This window comes from Theileria orientalis, chromosome 4 (genome assembly GCF_000740895.1).
Source record: "Theileria orientalis strain Shintoku DNA, chromosome 4, complete genome".
Lineage (NCBI taxonomy): Eukaryota > Apicomplexa > Aconoidasida > Piroplasmida > Theileriidae > Theileria > Theileria orientalis.
In genome coordinates, this window is record NC_025263.1 from 451,332 (window position 1) to 473,899 (window position 22,568).

The 22,568-nt window shown below is 35.3% G+C and overlaps 8 protein-coding genes across 8 annotated transcripts; 1 reads left to right on the forward strand and 7 right to left on the reverse strand.

Moving 5' to 3' along the window:
• Positions 1-454: 454 nt before the first annotated feature.
• Positions 455-2,365, reverse strand: TOT_040000926 (uncharacterized protein; the record flags this gene model as incomplete). The annotated part of the gene is made up of 9 exons (XM_009693840.1): positions 455-544; positions 580-801; positions 834-952; positions 988-1,079; positions 1,116-1,252; positions 1,286-1,356; positions 1,390-1,477; positions 1,512-1,569; positions 1,602-2,365. The coding sequence occupies 9 exons, from the start codon at positions 2,363-2,365 to the stop codon at positions 455-457; spliced, it is 1,641 nt and encodes a 546-aa protein (XP_009692135.1).
• Positions 2,366-3,173: 808 nt separating this feature from the next.
• TOT_040000927 (conserved hypothetical protein) lies at positions 3,174-6,479 on the reverse strand (the record flags this gene model as incomplete). Its single annotated transcript, XM_009693841.1, has 1 exon — positions 3,174-6,479. The coding sequence occupies one exon, from the start codon at positions 6,477-6,479 to the stop codon at positions 3,174-3,176; it is 3,306 nt and encodes a 1,101-aa protein (XP_009692136.1).
• A 120-nt stretch (positions 6,480-6,599) lies between these two features.
• TOT_040000216 (conserved hypothetical protein) lies at positions 6,600-11,093 on the reverse strand (the record flags this gene model as incomplete). Its single annotated transcript, XM_009693842.1, has 15 exons — positions 6,600-6,798; positions 6,830-6,946; positions 6,977-7,173; positions 7,203-7,601; positions 7,749-7,944; positions 7,976-8,169; positions 8,202-8,785; positions 8,875-9,164; positions 9,196-9,288; positions 9,332-9,484; positions 9,520-10,038; positions 10,072-10,309; positions 10,339-10,499; positions 10,532-10,781; positions 10,814-11,093. The coding sequence occupies 15 exons, from the start codon at positions 11,091-11,093 to the stop codon at positions 6,600-6,602; spliced, it is 3,870 nt and encodes a 1,289-aa protein (XP_009692137.1).
• A 176-nt stretch (positions 11,094-11,269) lies between these two features.
• Positions 11,270-12,109, reverse strand: TOT_040000217 (uncharacterized protein; the record flags this gene model as incomplete). Its single annotated transcript, XM_009693843.1, has 3 exons — positions 11,270-11,412; positions 11,445-11,715; positions 11,759-12,109. The coding sequence occupies 3 exons, from the start codon at positions 12,107-12,109 to the stop codon at positions 11,270-11,272; spliced, it is 765 nt and encodes a 254-aa protein (XP_009692138.1).
• Positions 12,110-12,145: 36 nt separating this feature from the next.
• TOT_040000218 (conserved hypothetical protein) lies at positions 12,146-18,316 on the reverse strand (the record flags this gene model as incomplete). The annotated part of the gene is made up of 9 exons (XM_009693844.1): positions 12,146-12,367; positions 12,523-12,843; positions 13,189-13,406; positions 13,644-14,876; positions 14,934-15,648; positions 15,742-17,082; positions 17,131-17,792; positions 17,858-18,158; positions 18,191-18,316. 9 exons carry the CDS (start codon positions 18,314-18,316, stop codon positions 12,146-12,148), a joined length of 5,139 nt encoding a protein of 1,712 aa, XP_009692139.1.
• A 95-nt stretch (positions 18,317-18,411) lies between these two features.
• Positions 18,412-19,457, reverse strand: TOT_040000219 (conserved hypothetical protein; the record flags this gene model as incomplete). The annotated part of the gene is made up of 2 exons (XM_009693845.1): positions 18,412-18,446; positions 18,626-19,457. 2 exons carry the CDS (start codon positions 19,455-19,457, stop codon positions 18,412-18,414), a joined length of 867 nt encoding a protein of 288 aa, XP_009692140.1.
• Positions 19,458-19,686: 229 nt separating this feature from the next.
• Positions 19,687-21,052, reverse strand: TOT_040000220 (enolase; the record flags this gene model as incomplete). The annotated part of the gene is made up of 2 exons (XM_009693846.1): positions 19,687-20,975; positions 21,013-21,052. The coding sequence occupies 2 exons, from the start codon at positions 21,050-21,052 to the stop codon at positions 19,687-19,689; spliced, it is 1,329 nt and encodes a 442-aa protein (XP_009692141.1).
• Positions 21,053-21,372: 320 nt separating this feature from the next.
• On the forward strand, positions 21,373-22,565 carry TOT_040000221 (predicted protein; the record flags this gene model as incomplete). The annotated part of the gene is made up of 8 exons (XM_009693847.1): positions 21,373-21,405; positions 21,437-21,590; positions 21,622-21,693; positions 21,724-21,794; positions 21,826-21,968; positions 21,999-22,095; positions 22,127-22,354; positions 22,407-22,565. 8 exons carry the CDS (start codon positions 21,373-21,375, stop codon positions 22,563-22,565), a joined length of 957 nt encoding a protein of 318 aa, XP_009692142.1.
• Positions 22,566-22,568: the final 3 nt, after the last annotated feature.

Genomic DNA, 22,568 nt, shown 5'->3' on the forward strand with positions numbered 1-22,568 from the left:
TAATGATAATGTTAATATTCATAAATTAAATAGGTATTATTTATTCATTAATAAGTTACCTGAATATTACGATTTTTAAAAAGAATATAAATGAAGTAGAAATATTAAATTGAGTAAAGAATTTATAAATTTATTTTGGATTAAATATATAATCTATAGAAATTTTTTAAACCGCCCCATGTTTAATATAAAATGATTGCACAATAACACACATATAATTATTTTCATTTAATTCATTAAGTTATGATTTAAATGATATCTCTATATCTTTATTTTAATTAAATGCACTAATTTTTTATCTCAATTAATTGGATGAATATTAATATTCATCTGTTTTTGCCATGATTGCAAGATTCTATTAAACATTATTTCTTTAATTGACTTTAATACCTTATATTTTCTTTTGAATCGATTGTAATACATTTTCCTACACTCGAACACCTTCCTACTCTTCCTACACATCTATATCACTATCCACAGTACCTGATATGTGTATATATTCATTTACATTCCTCGGTCTTCCTATTATAAAAACACTTTCAAGCTATGAATATTTGATAAATATTAATTTTTACATACCGATGGTATGTGAATTCCCCTTGCTGAATCTGATGATTCGATTAATATCGTATTATCTGTATTAATAATGTTATTAATAATAAATTTACCATTTTCATCATTAAATTTATTATTAAAATTTTCAATTATATTATAAACATCTTCATTTGATTTCCTTTTAGTTTTATTAATGTTTTCATTTATATCATCATTAATTCCTAGTTCATGATGCAATATTTTACACTAAATTTATTTTATTTTTTATGAAATCATACCTCAATATTATTCTTTTTTATTTCATTTTTAATTTTAATCAATGATCCGTTACTGACGAATATTATTGTTTTTGATGTATTATTTTTCAACAATTCAACCAATTTGTTTAGTTTAGAATCTATAAATTTTAATAAATATCAATTAATCTATTACCAATTGAATTATCATGTGAATATGAGTAGTAATGTTTAACACTGTCAGGAATAGTGACGTATCTTCCTGTAACAGTCGCCTTAATTTTATTCCTATATTATCATTATATTAATAATAATTTTATTTACCTTATTAATGAAGTGCAGTTTCCGTTTCCTTTGCGATATAATTCAAACAATCTGTTTATTTTCCTTAAGTGTTTTCTTGTTAGAGAAGCAGACGCACACACAAATTTAACATTGTTAGGTGAAAGATTTAATATTGACTAAAATGTTATTATATATAATAATATCATTACTTCGCATATGTTATATGCGGATCCTGGATTATTGTATAACTTCTGTTTTTTATTTTCAGTTGAGTATTGATCTACATTTATAATTATGATGATTACTTAATTACTTGGCACTTTAATTAGCCTATCAGTTTCGTCAAGAAAAACATAATCAATTGATTGAAGAATCGATCTTGTATTCTTTTTATCAGTTTTCTAAGTTTTTTAATATAATTTTAGTTTAAATTACCAATAATAATCTTTCAAAATCATTGCTCGATCCAACTATGAATATGATATCCTGATTTCTAAAAATATAAAATTTCATATATTTATTTACATTTGAGATATATCGGTTTTATCATCGATAATAAGTTGAATTACTTTATCATCGTTATTTGAAAATTTAGAAATCTGAGCATCATTTATTAAATTTATAAATACCTGTTTAGCTGATTGAACAGCGAGCTCCTTAGTTGGACACAATATCAATACTCGTGATTTAGATTTGTTATTTTTAATATTATGTTCATTCGAATAGTTTATTTCATTTAATGTTTTATAATTCTTAAATAATCCATTAAATTTATTTGATGTTAATATTTGAGGATTAATTCGATAATAATATTTAAGAACCATGTATAGCAACACAGCAAATGTTTTCCCAGAAGATGTGTAACTATGAATTATTACATCCATTCCTTTAGATAATTGTTCAAATAACGATTTTTGATATTCATTAAGTTCATGGAATCCTTCATTAGATAGAACTTTATGAATTGAATTGATTAAAGGTTTATTATTAAAAATAGAGTCAATATCATTATCAATGTCTTGAATTTTGTTTATAGGTTCATTTGTAAATGATTTTCCATAATGTGAAATATTATCATTATATGTAAAATCGTTATAAATATTATCCAATTTATTATCATATTTAACAATTTCTTTTAATCTTATATTTGAATCAAATTTTAATGTTGAATTAATAGAAAAAAAATTTGTTATAGGTGTGTTTATAAATCTTGAGTTATGATGATGCTTTAATTGATTATTATGATTAGAAATGTATAATAATGAGTTAGATAATAAATTAAAATTCATATTAGACTAATTAATATGATATTATTTTTAATATTATTTAATTATTAAATATTAAATTTTTAAACTATGAATTATTATATGTTTTAAAATTATGTGTGGATCGATGTTGTGTATGTTATTAATAAATGGTTTTCTTATTATATGATGAAAACACAGTGTTTAGTTCTTCTCTCTTGTGCGATAGTGACTCCTCTAGCATTGATATGTGTTCTTCCAATTGTTTGTAGCATTTAGTTTGAAGTAAGTCGTTCTGCTTTGCTACTATTTGAACCTTGAACTCTAGCTTATTTGTTACATCGAGAAGATCGTTCATTTCATCTCCAAGGTCGTCGTGTAATGCAACTATGAACTTTAGCTTGTGTTTTCCTAAAGATTATGATTACACATTAAAGTACCTGATGAGACAAACGATTTATTATATTCCTTAAATTTCTCAAACAAATTCATCGATTCACTAGCTGCTTTGGATTTAATTTCATTGGGTAAGAGGTCAAGTTGATTTTGTGTAATGCTCGTAATTTCTAGGTCGGAGTGTTTGAACTTTTCTTCAAGCTCATCGGGACCAGCGAACAAGTCATACTCAGTAGAATGAGTTCCAGGCTTAGAATAATCAGACTTGGGCCACACGGACCATAGGTGATAGAATATTATGTTTGTGAGCCATATTTTGAACGCCAGGCAGAGAGGATATAACAATAGTTCAGTTAGACTTTTATCCTTGAACTCTCCGAAGAACTGATGATCGTATAAAATGAGTCTTAGGCACCTCTTGAAGAACTTATTACCCTTGATGAACTCTAAAATGGAATTATAACATAGAAAAATTACCTGAGAAATAGTCCTTAGAAATGAAATAGAAAAAGAAGAGATATGTGAAAACCATAACAAGGAAGTAGAAAATGATGTTAGCGTAGAGGTACTTCATTTGGTATAGTACAGATATGCCTACGTATAGGTAGTGTCGGACTGTACGGTTCTTTAAGATAACGCCAAAGACTATGATTCCTGTAAGTAAAAATCCGATTGATGAGTGAATATAAAATATCTTTTTAGTGATGAGTTGATAATAATATCTGTAAAAAATGTCTTGAAATTCATCAATGTGTTTAATGATTATTGTACGATAAACAAGTATAGAAATGTAAAGAGTGAGTAAGCTCACGACAAAAGCAATGATGATAAGATCCAATAACCTTCTGACGTCGTTGAGATAGTACATGATAATCATGTGTACAGCATTAGATCGTGGATAATACATGAAGAAACCCTTTCTGAAATTATCTATATCCTTAATCAGTAGCCCAAGCAGAATCAGCAAAAACAAACAGGTACAGACAAGAATTGCATAGTAGATTATGTTTTTATTCTTCGGAGGAAGAAATATGGAAAACACGTTCTGGACCTTGACCTCGTGAGTCATCATTCCAGACTTCTCCATGTAAAACTTGATGTTAGCGTTGTAAATCTTGTTATGGAACTTTGAATCGACAACGATTATATCTAGCATAACCTTTTTAACAGTATCTGGTATTGTGTTGATCATGTTGTCGAAGAGGTTTTCAAAACCATGTACATCTTCATCAATCATCATTAATTGGTAGTACCTGTCGTGAAAAATAGTCTTTTTCATGTTTGCAACAAGGTATTTTGGAGGAGTAATGTAGAAGTAAAGGCTGAAAAGAACAGGCATCTTATTAGGGTGTAGAAAGTATCTCGAATTAATTGCGATAATAGGAGAGTCACTTTGGGGAAGATCATCACGACCAGAAGTGTCTATACGTCTAAACAGTGATCTAACAGAACCAATGTTAAGCCAATAATAAAGATCATTGAATGTTGATATCATTGAGTCGGGAATTGTAGACTCGATAGTGACATCGGCATTGTGACTACTTGGAGGAGTGTCGATGACTTTAAGAAGTTCAGTGTATTTCATGTTATAGAGCTTCATTTCAAAATTGAACCTTTTGCGTGTTCTACGAATTTGTTCCTCTATGGTATCTGAAATGACCTTAGAAACCTTAGAGCAGTTATATTCATAGTATAAAAAGGCAATAATACAGCCAGCGAGTATAAAATAAGTAATAAATCTGAAGAAATTAACCAAATAAAACCTGAACTTTGACTTTTTGTTATCGAATATGCTGGAGCTGTCACTTTCGTCGTCCTCAACCATGTTCTTTATAGGATCTGATTTTATTTTTGACCTTGTGTTCTGTATATGAATAGGCTTTGAATGAAATATCATAGATCCGATGAAATGCTTTAATTTATTATACAGGTTTGAAAACCTTTGAATGAACTTGATAAGCCTAAAGTTGTCATATTTCCAGGAAACAGCCCTTTTACTAAAGTTTAGTGACTTGTCGTTGTCGTCAAGCATGAGTAGAAGAGAGGTAACAAGAATAACAACTAAGTAGAACGATATGAGCAGAAGCATGATGAAAACGATAGAGTATATTACGCTATAGTTGTCAATGTACTTTAGCGTCGCATCGTTTGAAATGCCAAGAATGAGGTTGAAAAGAGCAAAGAAGTTGTGAACGACGGAATGCGATGAAGATTTGAACATGTGAGCAACCGATGAGCTGAATAAGGCAATAAGCATAATAGAAAGTACAACGCCAACCGTCAGTGACACTAGTGGCATTTTGAGGTGGTAGTAGTACCTCTTATAGGTAAGAGACAGTTGATTATTCTTGTTAACAACCAGCCACGTTGATATGAAGGATGTAATGACGGAAAGCATGACGAAGAAGCACAGCAATCCAAAAACAATAATCGTAACCCTGATGCTGAATTTAAGTCTGCTGAAGGTTAGTTTGAGTAATTTTTCGTGGTCAAGTTTAACGTCGTAGTAGCCCAGAACGACGTCAGATATGCAGAAAGCCTTGTCGCAGGTATTATTTGCAACTCTAGGGAGAGAGTAGTTTGCAAAAATCGCAATCGCGTTGAAGAAAACCAGCGAAAGAAATACTGATATTTTGAACACTGAGTCGAAAAAATAGTCGAATATAAAAAATGATTTAGGATAAAGCTTGAACATGACAATTGTGTAGATTGTGTTTGCGATTAAGAGTGCGATGAGAATTGCATCCAGAATTAGTGGAAACAGACTTGTGTTTATCCGATACGATGAAACTATTACCAGAGGATCAATTACTGAGTCAACTACGTCAAGCCCGTTTACTTTCGTAGTTTTGTCTCTGATTTTAAAATTAATGTTTACTGAGCTAAAGACGTTGGATACTCTGTTGTTCGTAATGAAGTCAACAGAAATTTGATTTATCTTCTCGTTTGAAATTATGGCATTTAGAGGAAAGTACGGTTCCCCGTTTAAGTAAGAAGTCCCCTGCATCAAAGAAGAGAGGATTTCGTCAATTGTTTCTCCATGTACAAACTGATAGTTTGCAGATGTATTCGGGTCATAATTGTAACTGTAATGAATGTTTCGACCAGAATCAGTAGCAACAGAGTTATCCTTAGATGGTTTTGAGTGTAAAAGAACACTTGACTTTGATACAACATCAGAAGGGACATTGTATTTGTATATTTTTCCATTCCCAGTGAACGTTAAGAGAAGAGTGTTAGTAACCCAATTGTTAAATGTGTTTAAACCCTGAAATAGGTTAGGTATGAGTCCAAACTGTATCCACATTGCGATATCCGATCTAGTTTTTATCTGATCTATGTTGATAATATGATTCGTGTGTTCCAGTGTCAAATTAACTGATTTAACGTTAGAACCAGAAATATTTGAATCAGATATTGTGCTAGACAGTAATTCAGTGCTATTATTGTTTATTTTATCAATTATGTGTAAAAATCCATCTTTATTTGGGGAATATATTGAATTGATTGATTGGTCAAGAGACTTGTTGACCATGAAAACAGATTTTATGTTTACTGTTATTAAGCATAGCAGTACAAGTATTATCAAAATTAATGCAGTGAGACCTGTGTATGTAACTTTATGAGCTATAGGTATATCATGAGAAGTATCATTAGATATATTGGAAGAGGAATCATCATCGTTTATAATGGGCTCGTAATGAGGGAATATACTGTTAACATAAGTGTTTAAAACGTTAGCAAAATTTAAAACATCCTCCATATCGATTAATAAAACAAATGTGTATGTGAAATATGTATATTATTATAGTATTATAGAAATGTGTAGTGTGCAAAATAAATATTATGTAATTTAAAATATGTTTATAAAAATATGAAATTATTATAAATTCATATTCTTCTTAAAGGATTTAAATGAAAGAGTTTGTTTCAGGTCGGAATTTGAAATGTTTGCGACGTGGCCCAATATGAACAGACTGAGAGCGGCAGTTGAAAAATTCCTCAAAATGTCAATGCTAAGAGATAACTTTTCTCGACACATATCCGATCTGTTATTTATGATTTCAAAGATTGAGTAAAACCTAAATGTGTTTATTATTCTGTTAATCGTACCATTGGTCACACTCCCTTCCGGTTCTACAATTCCGGATACACATTTCACACAACTCATTCTTGCTATACACAGGGTCACCCAGCAGTAATAACTCTATCGATCTTAAGTCGTGGCCACTGAACAAATATATTATTGTGAACTGTTACCTTCTTGGTATTATGTTGTTTTTAATTGAAACATGTGATGAAAAAGATTCGGCTTGTCTTGTTGCAACGTTGAAATTGCCACTTGGCAGCTTTTCAAATTGATTATTGTGATGAGTTCTAGGCCCTGCTGTTAACTGGCTTGTGTATTCACTGGATACTTGGCTCGCATATGCATTGTACAGCTTGTTTGCAACAATCTATAACAAGTTATTAATTTAAGACTTACATAGCATTTGACAGTATCAAGAGATACTATTTTTAGTGTTAGGAATTGTTCTGCTACAAGCATAATCTTGGACTGGAATACTGCGGCATTATCAAGGTATATCTTCAGGAATGGATCTTCCAAGGAATTTAACACTTTATCACTTCCATGCTTTATCAGGAATTCCCTTGTTATATTTACGGAATATTTCAACTTTTGCATACTAAAAGCAGGATCGATTTGTCTGAGTATATCTAGAATGTTTTTATTGTTCTGTTCCGACAACTCGTAAAACTTGTCGAGCAAGGTCATATAGTAACACAGAGAATCACTAAGGAGATTTCTGTTTTCGACACAATTATTTGATTCTGATATCCTCTCCATTAGTATATAATCGTTTTCAACCCATTGTCGTTCAATCTAAATTAATTGTAAATAAAACTGTTATTGTGCCAGGATAAAACAATTTGTTTTGTGTAAATGATGATTTGTCTTAAAGCTGTTTTATATACAATTTAAAATCATTTTGGCTTTAGTAAATACGTACTAAGATTATTTCGTACTTACATTGTATGGTTTTTCACGATCGGATGTTCTCAAATAGAGATATGGATATAGGAAGTGCACGGCTCCAACTTGTCTATTTACCCATGCGGATATGTATAATCCCCTTAGATACTCCATTGATGAATCGCTAAATTCTGCTTTAAGTTCTGACAATAATTGCGATGCTATCTCAATTGCCATTGTGTACTTGTTGGCCCTGAATATGTGATGTATTTTATTGCTGTTACCTTATTGTTGATTCAAGAAAAAGCCACTGGATGTTTATAATTGTGTAAGAAGGAAGATCTGTCGAGTTTACGTATTTTGAAAGCTGGTAACTAGTCACTAGTGATTCTTTATCTAGTTTCAACTCCTTCGTGCAACTTCCTATTAGTGACAATAGGAAGGTCGGAACCCATTCGTAGTTCTTAAGAGTGAAAAACTGAATAATTGTTTAAATGGTTCTCAACATACATCTATGTAAGAGTCAATCGTATTTTCTATATTGGATAGGCACTTTTGATATTTCTTATTGATCCACCAGTAGTGCGATATTGTGATCAACAGCTGTAGCTTCAAGAAACCATTGAATGATTCAAAGTTCTCAAGCATATTGAACATATCAGCATATTCATTATCGACAATTTCATTTTCGCCTGAACGTTTAAATCTTTGTTTGTAAATACCTGTTAATGTGTAACATTGTATCCTTAATATCCTCGATTCAATATTTAGAGGCGCTATGTCACAAGTGTGTTCCACTAAGTATTCGGCTATCTTTAAAGCGTTAATGTAAAATCGATGCTGTAAAAACGAATATCCCAGAGTTATTAGTATTTTAAATCTGGTTATATGTGAATATAGCAATTCAGATTCAACCAGAGCGTACAAATAAGCTCCAACAACAGTGTTATATAACCTGTTGCATAGGATTTCTGTGTTGTATTCACAAATAGGATCACACGGGTATCCTGACCCCAAAATCTTCGACTTCATATGTGCAGGCAATCCCATTAAAAGGCTATTTGAATTTATCAAAAACCCATATCCATAAGGTCCTAAATCAGATTAGAACTGTAATATAAATTGGCACTATTAATTACTATCAGTGAATTATTATGATGAATTTGATAATGTATAATAATACCTTCCTTGTTACACATCGATGATGCAGCTTTGTATATCTTAAGGTTATATTTCGGATATGTGACTGAGACTTTAGGATAAAACTGAGATTTATAGTCATCGGAAATGTCGTAAGAAAACAGAACAGGAGGTTCCAATGACTTAAAATCGTTGAATCCAATGGGCGTGTTTAGCATTTTCCCCTTTTCAAATTTGGTAAGTACGACTCCCAGGTTGTTTTCAATAGCAGTTATCAGTAGAAATTTGGGGATAGTATTGAAACTAATCGATTTTACGTCGAAAACATTGAAACTAAAGTTTGTGTAATAAAAAACTTACTTACTGGTTTGTTATTAGAGGATGTATTTTGTTTGACCAAAATGTAATTGAATACTCGCTAAACCCGAGGAACGCGTTTACCAAATCAAGGAATAGACTATTAATTATTATTTTTAAATTAGAATATTTGTGTAACTTACAAATCAATTTTGTCAATGCTCACATCTTTTGCTATCAGGAGGCTTTGAATTTCTGCCTCCCAAACGTGCTTAAACGCTCTCGACGCCATCTCTGCTCCGACAACATCACTTAGGGCACTCCTTTTTGACTTTTCATAAATTATTCCGATATTTCTATGATAGTTGTTGTTAGAATGGGTTTGACTTACTTCATATTAATACCGAATGAATGCAACGTGTTGCTTAAGTCCCATGATCCCGTGATAGTGTTGAATTTATTAATGTTGTTTTTTATTAGGATTTGATTTTGCTCAATTGCCTCTTTAAACGTTTTATTGTCAAAATCGGTTTCAAAAACAGGCTGTGACTTTAGTGTGCATTTTAAATTCTGGTCGAAGTAGAATCTTATAAACTCTTCACGCAATCTGTACTGGTTTCTTCGCATAGATTCATACTCCATCCATGGCGGTAGCACCTCTTGGGTATTGATGAAGTGCAACATTCCATTAGATTCTACTGCATTGCAATTGCTGTTTATACCATTATTTTTTTTATCATCAGAAGATGCAAACGGGAGTGGCAGTGAACATAACTTCATTGACTTCGACATAATATATAAATCATTGGAAAGCGTTTTGTTAGATACGATTCTGGTCATTATTTTGTGGAAATCGTGATCGTCGGACTCGAAACCAACTAGTGAATCGAGGAAAAACCGCGTATCTTCACTATGAATTATTGGATTATCTATGCTCTATTACCTTATTGGGATTAGCGGTTCTGCTACTACTCTGATTGACATGTAGTCGATAACGCAGCAGATCGGCATTGCGAAGTTTTTATTTTTTCCAAGACTGTGTATTGCGTGGCACAGTGCCTGCTTACCCTTAAAGTCATTGGAGTATGTCTTCTTGCACTCACTGTATCTGTGAATTGAAAACGTATCATTGTCTCCGATAACCAACGTGAACACGATACCGTCATGTACAAACAGACGGTCTAAAAGCCTTTTAAAGTTTAAGTCTTACCATTTTTAAATTTTGGCTTATAGAATTTGTAAATATCTGGAAAGAACTCCTGAGTTATCTCAATGAACCCGTTTGGTAAATCTGATAGGTGTGAAGAGAGCAGTGATTTCAACAGGATTAAGCATGCGATTTTCGACTCCTTGTAGAACAGGCCCACCTGCCTAAATGGTTATATTTTTATTATTAAACTGACTTGAGAAAGCTGTGGTCCTGTTCGATATTGAAAACAGATAATTTATCACCCTTGTCAAACAGCCATATGTTTCTATACGACGATTGAAGCCGGTTGTACCAATTCGTATTCAGCTGATAGCCCTCGACTCCTGGCAACGATAGACTTGTTTTAAGTGGGTTTGTATCCGGCAAGTTCCAGCTTTCGTCGTCATCTTGGTTTGACGTTCCAAACAGGAAATTTTTCAAAATATTATCGTCAGTCGACAAGTCTGAATTAATAAATTAACTTATAGTAACTTACGAAACAGCTCATTGAAGTGTGAGTGCAACTCATCCTGGGAGTGAGATCCACCATCTTCCGTTAGTGTGTCTAGCCATGAGAACTTATCTCTAATTAAATTAGAGGGAGGATTGTCGTATTTCCACGAAAAATTTAAATAGTCTTCTACATTATCTATGTTGTATATTTTTTCGCTATATAATCCTATGTTCGGGTTTGTATTTGAATTAGGATCGGGAATGTAAACAAGCTTTTTGAGGTTATCAGGCAATGACTTTGAAAATTCATTATTTATTATCATTTTTAGATAAAATATATATTTTACAATAATATACAAGATTAATACTAAAATGTGTAAATAGGAACATTTAATATTTCTCAAATGTTCTCTCTAATGTGAGGCGTAAGAATAATTTAAAATTATTTTAAAAAATTAATTCCATTAAATCAAATATTATACACTCTTTTTGTTGAATTTTAAATTTTGTTCAAACTGTATTTTTTTGCTATTTCGCATATTGCCCTTGAAACTTTTTGTGCAGGAAGTCCTACTACATTAGAATATGATCCTATCATTTCCTCTACTACCGATTCTCCAAACATCGTTATCCTGTATGATCCTACAGCTCATTATACTTCAATTAAATCTAACCTGCTGACCCTTCATACTGGTGTGCGTCCAGTAGTGCTTCAACGTCTTTGTGTGTCATTTTCTGATATTTTACCTTTGTTAAATCATAGAATTTTGCTTCTGGCTTTTCAAATCCTTTGCTTCTTACGAATATTGCCACCCCTGTGTATATTTTTTGGAATACTCCTGGGTATGAACTAATTTGACGCTTCGCATCGTCTCTGTCCACAGGTTTTTCATAATATTGTCCATTAACAAATACTAACGTATCAGCTGCAATTACAATTTGTATCTATAAATTTATTATTAAAATATATATATGTATTTATACATACCTTATCTGTGTCGAAATCTTCCTGTACGTTTCCATTCAGATTTGATAGAAGGCTTCTTAGTCTATTTTTAGACTCTATATCATTTGCTGTGAATATACTTTTGGCTACCATCCGAGCCTTATTTTCGGCTGTATCTGCGCAGTAATCTCCAGCACAGTCATATTTACTTTTATCCAAATCTTCCTCGAACCCTGATCCCATAACCAACAAGTTCGTAATTCCAATGTGCTCTCTTAGTATTCTCGGTCTATGTGGAGACATTGATGCCATTACCACCCATACTTTATTTGGGTTGCTGAATAAGTCACGAAGTCCAACTGTTGTGTACACTGTATCCTCGTTCGTCGCCATATATACTTATCTGTGTATTTATGTATTTTTAATATATTATCTCACTAAAAGAATGCTTTTAAAGTTTATAAGAGCTGTACATGTTTCTTGTGGGTATAAAACCGTTTTAACACAATCGGTTTTCTTATTCGAGGAAAACAAATGATTCGGTTCAGATTCCACATTTATTTCCTTGGATAATAATATTTTCCTCAATATCATTGAATCTACGAGCAGTTCGACTTCACACTCGTCCAATATTGCCATTTCGTTCCACAACTAAATGTTTTCATTATAATAACTTAATAATATTATGTTATATCATTGTGTGAATCTAATAATCTATTCTAGATTCGAATGAATTGACGTATATTATGAAATGGCTATCTTCATAACAATTACTACTAACAATTGTCTTTCTATTGTTGCCTTACCTCGTGTACTGTTAGTCCTGGCTTCTCTTTTACTATTGAGTAAATTTTCAGTGATATGAATGCGACCATGTGAACGTTAAAGCATCCGTCCAGCACTGTGAACGGGCTGTATACTGATGATCCAAGAGCGTTCCTGTATCCTTCTATGTCGTCTTCAATAACGTCCCGTATTAGGCTTGTGAAGTCCTTGAGGTCTTGAGGTATTTGTAAAGCGTTCTTTTGAAACATCAACCATAGTATTTCAGATATATAATCAGGTCTAGTTCTTTGTCCGTTTTCGATTGATTCGTTTGAAACGTTGGAGGCAGGTAATGTACTATTCTGAGTTGATTCCTCGCTGTTAATAAGTGTTTGATTCCCGCTTATCGTCGACTCATTACTGTTGACGTATTCGTTGTTATAATCATAATCGCAATTAAAATTTTCTTCATTGTAATGATTCGTGTAATCGACGTTATAATGGTATTCGTTATAGTAATTTTGATATTTGAGTCTGTTCTGGGCACTATAATTATTTTCGTATTCATTAACATTTTCATCATCGTTATCGGTATCATTGTCAGCTTCGTTATCTGAGCGTTCATCTTCATCTTCAGAAACTTCTCCATCAAGATCCTGTTCAACCGTATCATTACTTTTTCCGTCGTTTACTCTATCTGATATAACCTTATAACAAAAACATGGCGAGTTAATAATTATTTTATCGCTATGTAACCAGTAGAGGTAAATGAACTCTTGCCCATTTGGTATCATGAACATCAACCTGAGAATCAAAGCTGAACTGATCAATATCTTATAGAGCATATTGTTAACGCCGACGGTCATGTAATCGTCATTATTCTTGAGGTCTCTGGCATTCAAATAATCACCATTGATATTGTTTACTCTCCGATTCACGTTATCTCCATTGACATTGTTTACTCTGTGGTTCAGGTTATCTCCATTGACATTTTTATGATTCTTGTTAGTGCATTTATAGATATTGTTGTAATCAGAGTTGTATTTGCGTCTCTTAAAATTTCGAGTGCTTTCACGTGATAAATCTTCATGATTCAAACATACATCATAATCGCTTGAATTTAAATCCTCAATGATACTATTGCAATCGGTGTCACTTTTACATTTACAGTTTCCCATGGTCGTTATCAACTCTCTGTGTCGGATTCCGTGCACTCCTTTGCTTTTAACTGCTTTAACGAGTTTGTGGAAGCCCTTTTCCATATCCTTCAAGGTATAGTCAGCCTCGTATATTTTCATAACGTACACCAACACATCTGATATTGTATTCATATTCTTCTTCGTGTGATCGTCTTGTATGCCATCATTTACAAGTCTACTTGAGTCCAGCGGGTCATTGCAAAACACAACTGGGTCAATTATATCGGTTCCTGCGTGGTCGCACACGTACGACTTTGGGACTTGTCTCAGAGTGTCCGGGCCTCTTTTATATTGTTGCGTGTTTAATTTTTCCTGAAGGTCTGTGATATTTGCCTTAACTTGTGATACGCCTATGCTCGAGGTCAGCGCCTTGATGTGCTTCGATATCCCTCCGTCCATGAGTCTGAAGTACTTTGGCTGATCCACCTTCTGTGGGTGGAACGTCCATTTTATGTCAAATCCGATTTCGCCGAGGTTCTCGACGATGTTGTACAGGTTGTGTATGTCCAAATCCAGGCAGTTCCTTATGATCGACATCCTTTTATAGTTTGACACCAAACCAAACTCGCCCTGCCCTCCCATGACATATTCGTTGACTGCTCCATTATTTCTATACTGTCGGTCGATTGAATTGAAGTCGTCGTGGTTGTTAAGATCAATGTATGAGAGCAGCTGGTTCGCGAAGAAGTTTATGTTCGTGTACTTTGGGAATAGCTTCATCTTCGACATCGTGGAGAGCTTATACACCTTCAGAATCATCGATTTCTTGCTGCACCTCACCAGCCACCCGTACTCGCACCACGTCTTCAGAATCTTCTTATGGTACTTTATGTCCTGGTGCACTGACACTGCTGCGCCCAGCCTCTTCGACGATGAAGTGAACATTGTGCACTTCAGCTTCAGCTTGTTGCTCAGGTACTCGATTTGGTTTTCTAACGGCCTCGGCTCATCTCCATTGAGCTTCGGGATCACCTTGGGGCTAGACGGCGAAGTGTTATATGAGTTCGCTATGTTCGAGTACGACTTCTTCGAAATGTAGCTTATTATCTCGCTAGTATTCAGCCTTCTGAGCTTGTTAAGCACTCTCAGGTTCAATGACGAGTTGTTGATGATGTAGTCAAAGATCGCCTTACATTCGTTAACGCTGTACTTGTAGTTGAAGAGTATGTGCAGGTACTTCCAGACGTTTGGCAGGACTCCCGTCGACTTCTTTTGTTCAAGTTCAGAACCATGACCATCACATATATCCGTACAATCACCGTTTTTAATGCTGCTTCCATCAGCGCAATGCTCACTAATACCAATGGTACCCAAATCAATCATGTCCATTCTGCAATACTCCTCCAATTCGTCTATTCTCGGCAGCGTGTGCGGGTTTTTGCGCAAAATGTTCAGAAATATTCTGTTCATTATCTTCTCCGCGATAACGTAGCGTGATATCCACAGCAGCTCCGTGCCCTTGTACATGTTCGACAGGATCTTGTTCAGGATTTTATCGTCTTCGTCCTGCGACTCACACGAGGACGACCTCACCTTCGACTTAACGTGCATTTGTATTTGCGTCTTCGTCAGCGTAAAGCGGTCGCACAACACTCTTAACACTTTGTTCGGTATGCAGCACAGCTTCGACAGACTCTTCACGTGAAGTCCGCTGCAGCACATCTCCATCCACAGCGCAATCACTCTGTCCAACTCCGACTTAACTATTGTGTTCAGGTACATTGCCTTTTTCCAGTTTTTCTTCGAGAACACTTCCTTCACTGGCAACAGTTCCGGCACACTCCCGTTTCCCGTGCTTACGTACTCGTCCACTTGCGCTTTAAAGTTGTTCCAGAACTCCTGGTGTTCTTTGAACATGTCGTACCTTTGCTTTTTCTCGTTGTTTACAAAGTCATACAGGTGCACGTATCTTATTATTTTCCACTTCAGCTCAGACTTGGGCCACACAACGTTATTCCATATCGATGGCTCACTGTTAACTTCTGACAGCTTTCTCTTAATACTTTGTGAAGCCCCCTTTTTATTTCTACTCTTTCTAGCAGAATTGACATATCCATTGACATTGTGATTATCCTCAATACAGCTAACTTCATTTGACGTCTTACTCGATTCCATTTCAGAAGAGAATGAGACCAGCTTTATTCTGTACAGGAAATTCAACTGATTGTTAAGTATGTTTATTGGATCTCTTTTCTTGTTCATCAGCACTTTGACGTGCTCTTGAGGCAGGTTTTCTATTCTCTCGTTCATGTACTCGCCGACGTTCGGTATTTGGTATCCGCATCCTATCATCTGGTAGTAGTGTTCCAGCGTCATCTCCCTCAGCAGCTCCGACGTCGTGAAAGTCTCACTTTTGAACTTGTCGATAAGAAGGCCGTGCAGCATCTTCACTCTCGTCATCACTGGGAAGACGTATCCGTTAAGCGACTGTCTTCTCTGGCTGAAAACCATTCCTTCTTCCATCCTCGCGGTAGAGTTCTGCTGGTTCACTGACACGTCCTTCACGAGCAGTGGCATCTTCAGGTTTCCTACGTTCGAGCTTTCCGGGTACATTATCTCCACAGGGTCGTCTGTTATGTTGTTTACGTGTTCGGGGTTTTTAAAGTGGTCGTTGATCTTCGACTTCAGCTGTGCCGACTTTGAGCAGATAAGTATCCTCTTCTCGTTGATATCGTTCTTCAGGAAACTGTACGCCTCCACGTCCGTGAAGTGCCTCGAGTCATAAATCACCGTCAACGGCATGTTCGTCTGCTTTATTTCATCGCTGCAGAGCAACTTGAAATGCGTCAATTTTTTCTGTAAATTTTCCAATATTCTAAACACCGACTTCCTATCTGGCCTCGTTCCTCTGCCCTCGATTTCCGAGATGAACTTTGACACATTCGTCTGCGTTGCTGCCTTAAAGTTCTCCAAATACTCATTCATCATTACCATTCTCTTCTTGAAGAGCGTCGTATTAAGTTTACTTTGCAAATACATTCCTCCGAAGCGATTTTCATACTCTCTCAGGTACACCGAGTCGTCGTAGTACTTTATCTTGTGTGCGTTTATGAAGTCTATGTACTTCGTTCCGTACAGTCCTGCGTTCTCAGTGTCCTCGTTCACTGGCGTCTCTGCTTGTGAGTTTTCCAACTTAACGTCTCCCATCTCATAGTGCGTCGATGAACTTGTGCACGATGCGTCTGACAAATCTTCCGTTTTTATCATCGTCCTTCTACTATCATTTGAGTAGTATTTATACATAAACTTCTTCCCGTCTCTGTGCGTCTGCTTCCTTATCAGTCCCAGATCTTCCATGATTGAAAGAGTCTTTAGCATCGATTTATACTTTGACGGTACGTGATCGTTGATTTCCTTGGCTGAAATTCCATCAGGCGCCGTTTTTATCATGTAATACGCGTACTCTGCGATTGAGTGCCCTCTCAGGTCATGATTTATCACTTCTGAAACCTCCTCGACATGCTCTTCTTCGCTATGCTCCGTTTTCATGTTTATCACGTGCACCATGCTCGTCCTCTTCAGCGTCAGTATGTTATCCTTCTGATTCTTCAGCAACATTATGCTTCTTTCGTACTTTTTCGTCTGCGGGCACCATGCGAATATCAGTGTAGTTTTATTTTTCGACTCAAGCGTCTTCCTAAGCGACATGTATGACTTTGTTATTGCGTTGTTGTCCGCTCTTATGTTATACTGGTTCAACTCTCCGAAGGCTGTGTTGAAGTACGCTCTTCTCCAGTCACTTTCCAGCATTATGTTGTTCTGTGCCTTTTCCAGCAACTCCAGCATCGTCGATTCACAGTTGTTTTTCACATCGCTGAAACATAGCGCCTTGATATTATCCGGTATCTTGTCAATCACGAAGAACTTATGAAAGAAACATATAGAGGCCGAGTTTTTTATTGACGAATCCTTATCTGTTTGCTGTGCTCCTTCGTTTGTATCATATTTAAAGTCAAAGTTATCGTTGATGCTATCTATTAGGTACTTATACAGGCTGTTTTGTGGTATCGTGAGCTTATACACCAATCCTAGTTTACACAGGCACGTCAGTACCGAAAATAAATCTTTAGGCGATATCTGTAGGTCTTCAACCAAATCTGATTGCCAGTATCCTATACATATTCATGTTAATATCTCTATTTAAAACATATTTATATATGAACTTAATCTTTATTACCTAAATATCTTTTAGATGCGATTGACATTAAAATTCGAAAGCGATCATTGCTTTTTACCACCTGTTCATATAAAGCCAGATTTAACTTTTTGACTCTAAAACTGTTTGAGCATGTTAGCTTTGTTTTTCCGATGTGATCCTGGAGATGTGTTTCCGGGAACTCTGTTACGTCGACATCGTACAGACTATTCACTGTTGTTTTCCATTTTAGTGAATAGTTATATCTCAAATATTCATCAAATTGCTCGTTTGCAATTATTAGTATATCTGGGTTACAATAAAGACGAAGCCAGAGCTTGACCTAAATAAATCTTTTATATCAAGTTAACATACTGATAATTTATCAAAGTTTAAAGCATTCTCTTCAAATATTCTGGAATATAGCAGCTGATAATCTATCGGCTCTAATTGGGTTGAAATATATTCAAGCGCCAACTCTTCCAGTTTATTCAACTCCATTCTACATATGGAGATTCCAAAAAAAATGTTAATTTACATTAATCATGAATATATGTAAAAACATAAATACAATACGAATTAAATAAAACAAAATTTTAAAACAACAAATAAAACACTAAATGTTCTTTCTCTATATCAATTTTTAATATATAATTATGTGGAATGTACGTACACCATTCAGTGTAAACTTTTATTAAATAAATTTTAAAAAACAATTTATATTAATTTAATTAAATATAAAATTAATTTTAATAATGTTTAATTTTGTTTAATTTCAATTTTATATACAGATTGATCTGTTATCGTAACCTTCTACACCATTCATTTTCGAATTAACTAAATAATTATTATTACATTTTTTAATTTGCTCACAGCATCCACATTCATTTTCGTATTTTATTCCTTTGTTTTCGCAACACGAACATTCGCAACACATTTCATCTGATGTATCTATACACTCGTCGTAGTACTTATCGCATACTACTATATCTCTTCTTGATTTTAGTTTTATGAAGCCTTTTAGTGAATAGGATATGTATATTGGCTCAGGTGTGCATTTTTCTGTATTCTTTGATGCTTCCTTGATTTCTTCTTTCGTTTTGCTCCTCACTTTCGTTAATGCTTTTTTCTCAACTGTTTCAGCCTTTGGCTTTGTTAAATTTTCCTTCTTTATGGTTGTACACCTTGCTGTAGGTAATTTTGTGGTTGATTGAATCCTTTTGGCATTTTGTTTCTTTATTGGTAACTCTTCTGTTTTATAAGTAACAGGCTTCGTTATCCTAGTCGAATAGTTCCATAAATTCTTTGAAATTATTCCCTTTTTGCTCAAATCTTGAACTATACTTCCTTTCTGTTCCGATAACTTGCTTTTACTCTTTTTTTTATCCTTGGATTTAGTTTCCATCTTCTTATATGATTCCTCTTTACACTCGGATTCTTTGATTTCACCTGTGTTCTTGGTTTCAGATTCTCTCATATATTTTAAGCTACACAATCTACAGCACCTATATTTATGTTGTTTCCTTTTATCTTCTTGACTATTTTCTTGTTTTTCTGTTATGTACACACCCTTGTTTATGTTACACTTTGACGAGTTACACTTGCACCTTTTTATTTTCTCAGACTTCTGTGATTCTATCATCTACATTTTATGGTAATGGTCATGTTTATCATCAAGTTTCCTCCTTTTTAAACTTACTTTTTTATTTCAACACTCACTTGGGACTACACATTAATTACGTTATCATTAATTCTAATTTTGCATGTTCTTATTTTCCAATGCAATTTTTAGACTCACTCGTTAACTAGTGTGTATATTCAACGTGATAACACATTGACTTAAACCTCCTTTGTTTTGGCCCTTTGCGCTTCTAGTGTCCTACTGTTCTGAATTCAACTCCTGCGTACTTCGCCTTTTCGCCCAGCTCCTCTTCGATGCGCAGCAGCTGGTTGTACTTCGCGTTCCTTTCGCTTCTGCAGGGCGCTCCTGTTTTGATCTGGCCTGTTCCCAGTCCCACAACCAGGTCCGCTATGAACGTGTCCTCCGTTTCTCCTGACCTGTGCGAGACCATCACTCCCCAGTGGTTTTTGTGTGCCAGCAGGCATGCCTCCATTGACTCCGTGACTGATCCAATCTGATTCACTTTGAGCAGCAGTGCGTTGCACGCCTTCTTTTCCAGCGCAGTTTGTATCCTCTTCGGGTTTGTCACCAGCAGGTCGTCTCCCACTATTTGCACCTTCTCTCCCAGCTTAGTCGTCAGCTTGTTGTAGTGTTCCCAGTCATCCTGGTCGAAGGGGTCCTCTATTGACACGATTGGGTACTTTTCGCAGAGCTCTGCGTAGTAGTCCACCATCTCCTCTCCTGTCTTCAGGACCTCCTTGTCCGACTTGAATCCCAGGTTGTACGCTCCCTTCTCCTTCACGAAGAACTCCGACGCTGCCACGTCCATTCCAAACTTAACTTTTCCCACGAAGCCTGCCTTTTCCACTGCGTCCACCAGTAGATCCAGTGCCTCTTCTGCCGAGTTAATGTTTGGTGCGAATCCTCCCTCGTCTCCTACGTTAGTCGCGTCCTGCCCGTACTTCTTCTTCACCACTCCCTTAAGTGTGTGGTACACCTCCGCTCCCATTTGCAGCGCCTCTCTGAACGTGCTTGCTCCTGTGGGCAGGATCATGAACTCCTGCATTGCCAAGTTGTTTCCCGCATGTGATCCTCCGTTGATTACGTTGAGGCAGGGTAGTGGGAGCACAAACTTGTCCGTGGTCTTTCCAGCCAGCTTGGCCAGGTGCACATACAGCGGCTCACTCAGGTGCGCTGCCGCTGCTCTCGCTGCTGCCATCGAAACTACCAGGATTGCATTCGCTCCCAGTTTCGACTTACAGTATCCCCATTCGTTCTGCGTTCCGTCCAACTCCTGGACCATCAGGTTGTCCAGGTCCTTCTGTTTTGTTGGATCGAGTCCAACGACTGAATTCCGTATGACTGTGTTAACATTTTCTACGGCTTTCAGTACACCCTTCCCCAAATAGCGTTTTTTGTTGCCGTCGCGGAGTTCAAGGGCCTCGTAGACTCCTGTCGAAGCTCCAGAAGGGCAAGCTGCACGAAACAACCCGTCTTCTGTCAATAGGTCTACCTCAACGGTAGGATTCCCTCTGGAATCTAAAAATTGATTTTTATAAATTAATCATATACTTACCTAATACTTCACGCGCTTTAAGAGATGTTACACTAACCATTTTGATTTATTAAACTACGTTTATTGATTGCTTAAAGATCTAATAATATCTGAATAAATGTTTAATGATAAAAAATTATTATATGAGGCTATGGGATGTTTGTTGGAAATAATTGTAGCTGTGTATTTTATAATTACTCCATATTTAAGATATGTTACATATATAAACATATTTGTTTGATTTAAAATGTTATAAATTATAAATCCTTTGATTTTTACTATTTTTAATTTTTAACACTTAATAGTCATTATTCATTAAAAAATTAATTTGTCAACACATTAAATCCATTCATAATTTATTTTTTATACATATATATAATTATGGATCAAGCAGAGACTGTAGAAGATCTTCAGGTATTTATTTTGATGAAATTTAATGTTATAGGCAAATTTAGACGAATATAAAAAGCAACTTTCTTCCGTTGAAGATGCTCTTAAGGATGACCCTGAAAACCAGGAGTTTTTGTCCCTTAAAAGGGATTTAAACGAAGTCATTGTCTTGACAAATGACCTAATTAAGTATAAACAATCAAATGATGGTACTAACGATATAGCTTAACCGTGCTTTAGAACTCATAAAACAGGGTGTTATACACCTTGAGGATATCAAGGATGTTGATATATCAACGTCTATTTTTGTTGGTTAGTTTGGAAAATTAATAGGATTTTTAGGCAGGACGTGTGTAGTACTTTATAATGGCAAACAGAAGTATGGAGAGGTGGTACAAGTTATGGGCGACCAGGTACGAGTTTATAGTCGATTAATAAGTTTAGCCTACTGATTTGACAATTATCGAATTGCTTGGATCGAGAGAAAAGTGTAGCCTCGCCCTCAAAGATTTGAGGCTTCTGGAGCCACCACTACCTGTACAGTGTAAACCAGGATCTCTGGTACAAGCATTATATGCAGATGACGGGTAACGACATAATCCATAACATGTTTTTAGTCGTTGGTACGACTGTATAATTAATCGCCAAACTGAAAAGGGATATGTTGTAACATATAAGGACTACAATACCTCAGAAGAGGTCAAGAGAGATAGAGTAGGTAGTTATAGTTCACACATTTCTGTAGATAAGACTGAAGATAAGAAATGAGATTAAAACAACGGATGTTAAAGAAATTGTAACGCCTGCTGGGTACGTGATACCAGAGAACTTGATAATTAAAAAGACCGATAACGAGAAGGAGAAGCTGCGGAAGAGGAAGTTGGTCCAGAGCCTGAAAAAGCAGCAGAAAACCATGAAAGAGCACGAAGACTCATATAAAAGAGCCAGTAATTGGAGAAAATTTCAAAAGAAGGTAACACATTTATACATTGATCCATGATATGTTTTATTAATCGCTATTATAGTCTGGCATGAAGAATAAGGCAGGATACATGACCGGGAAAAGGGACACATCGATATTCAACACGGATGAACCTGCATCGAATGTGTCAGGAATTGATCAAAATGTGTATAATAGCTTTATTCCGAGGAAGAAGTTTGATTACACATCAGAAATGTTCTGATTG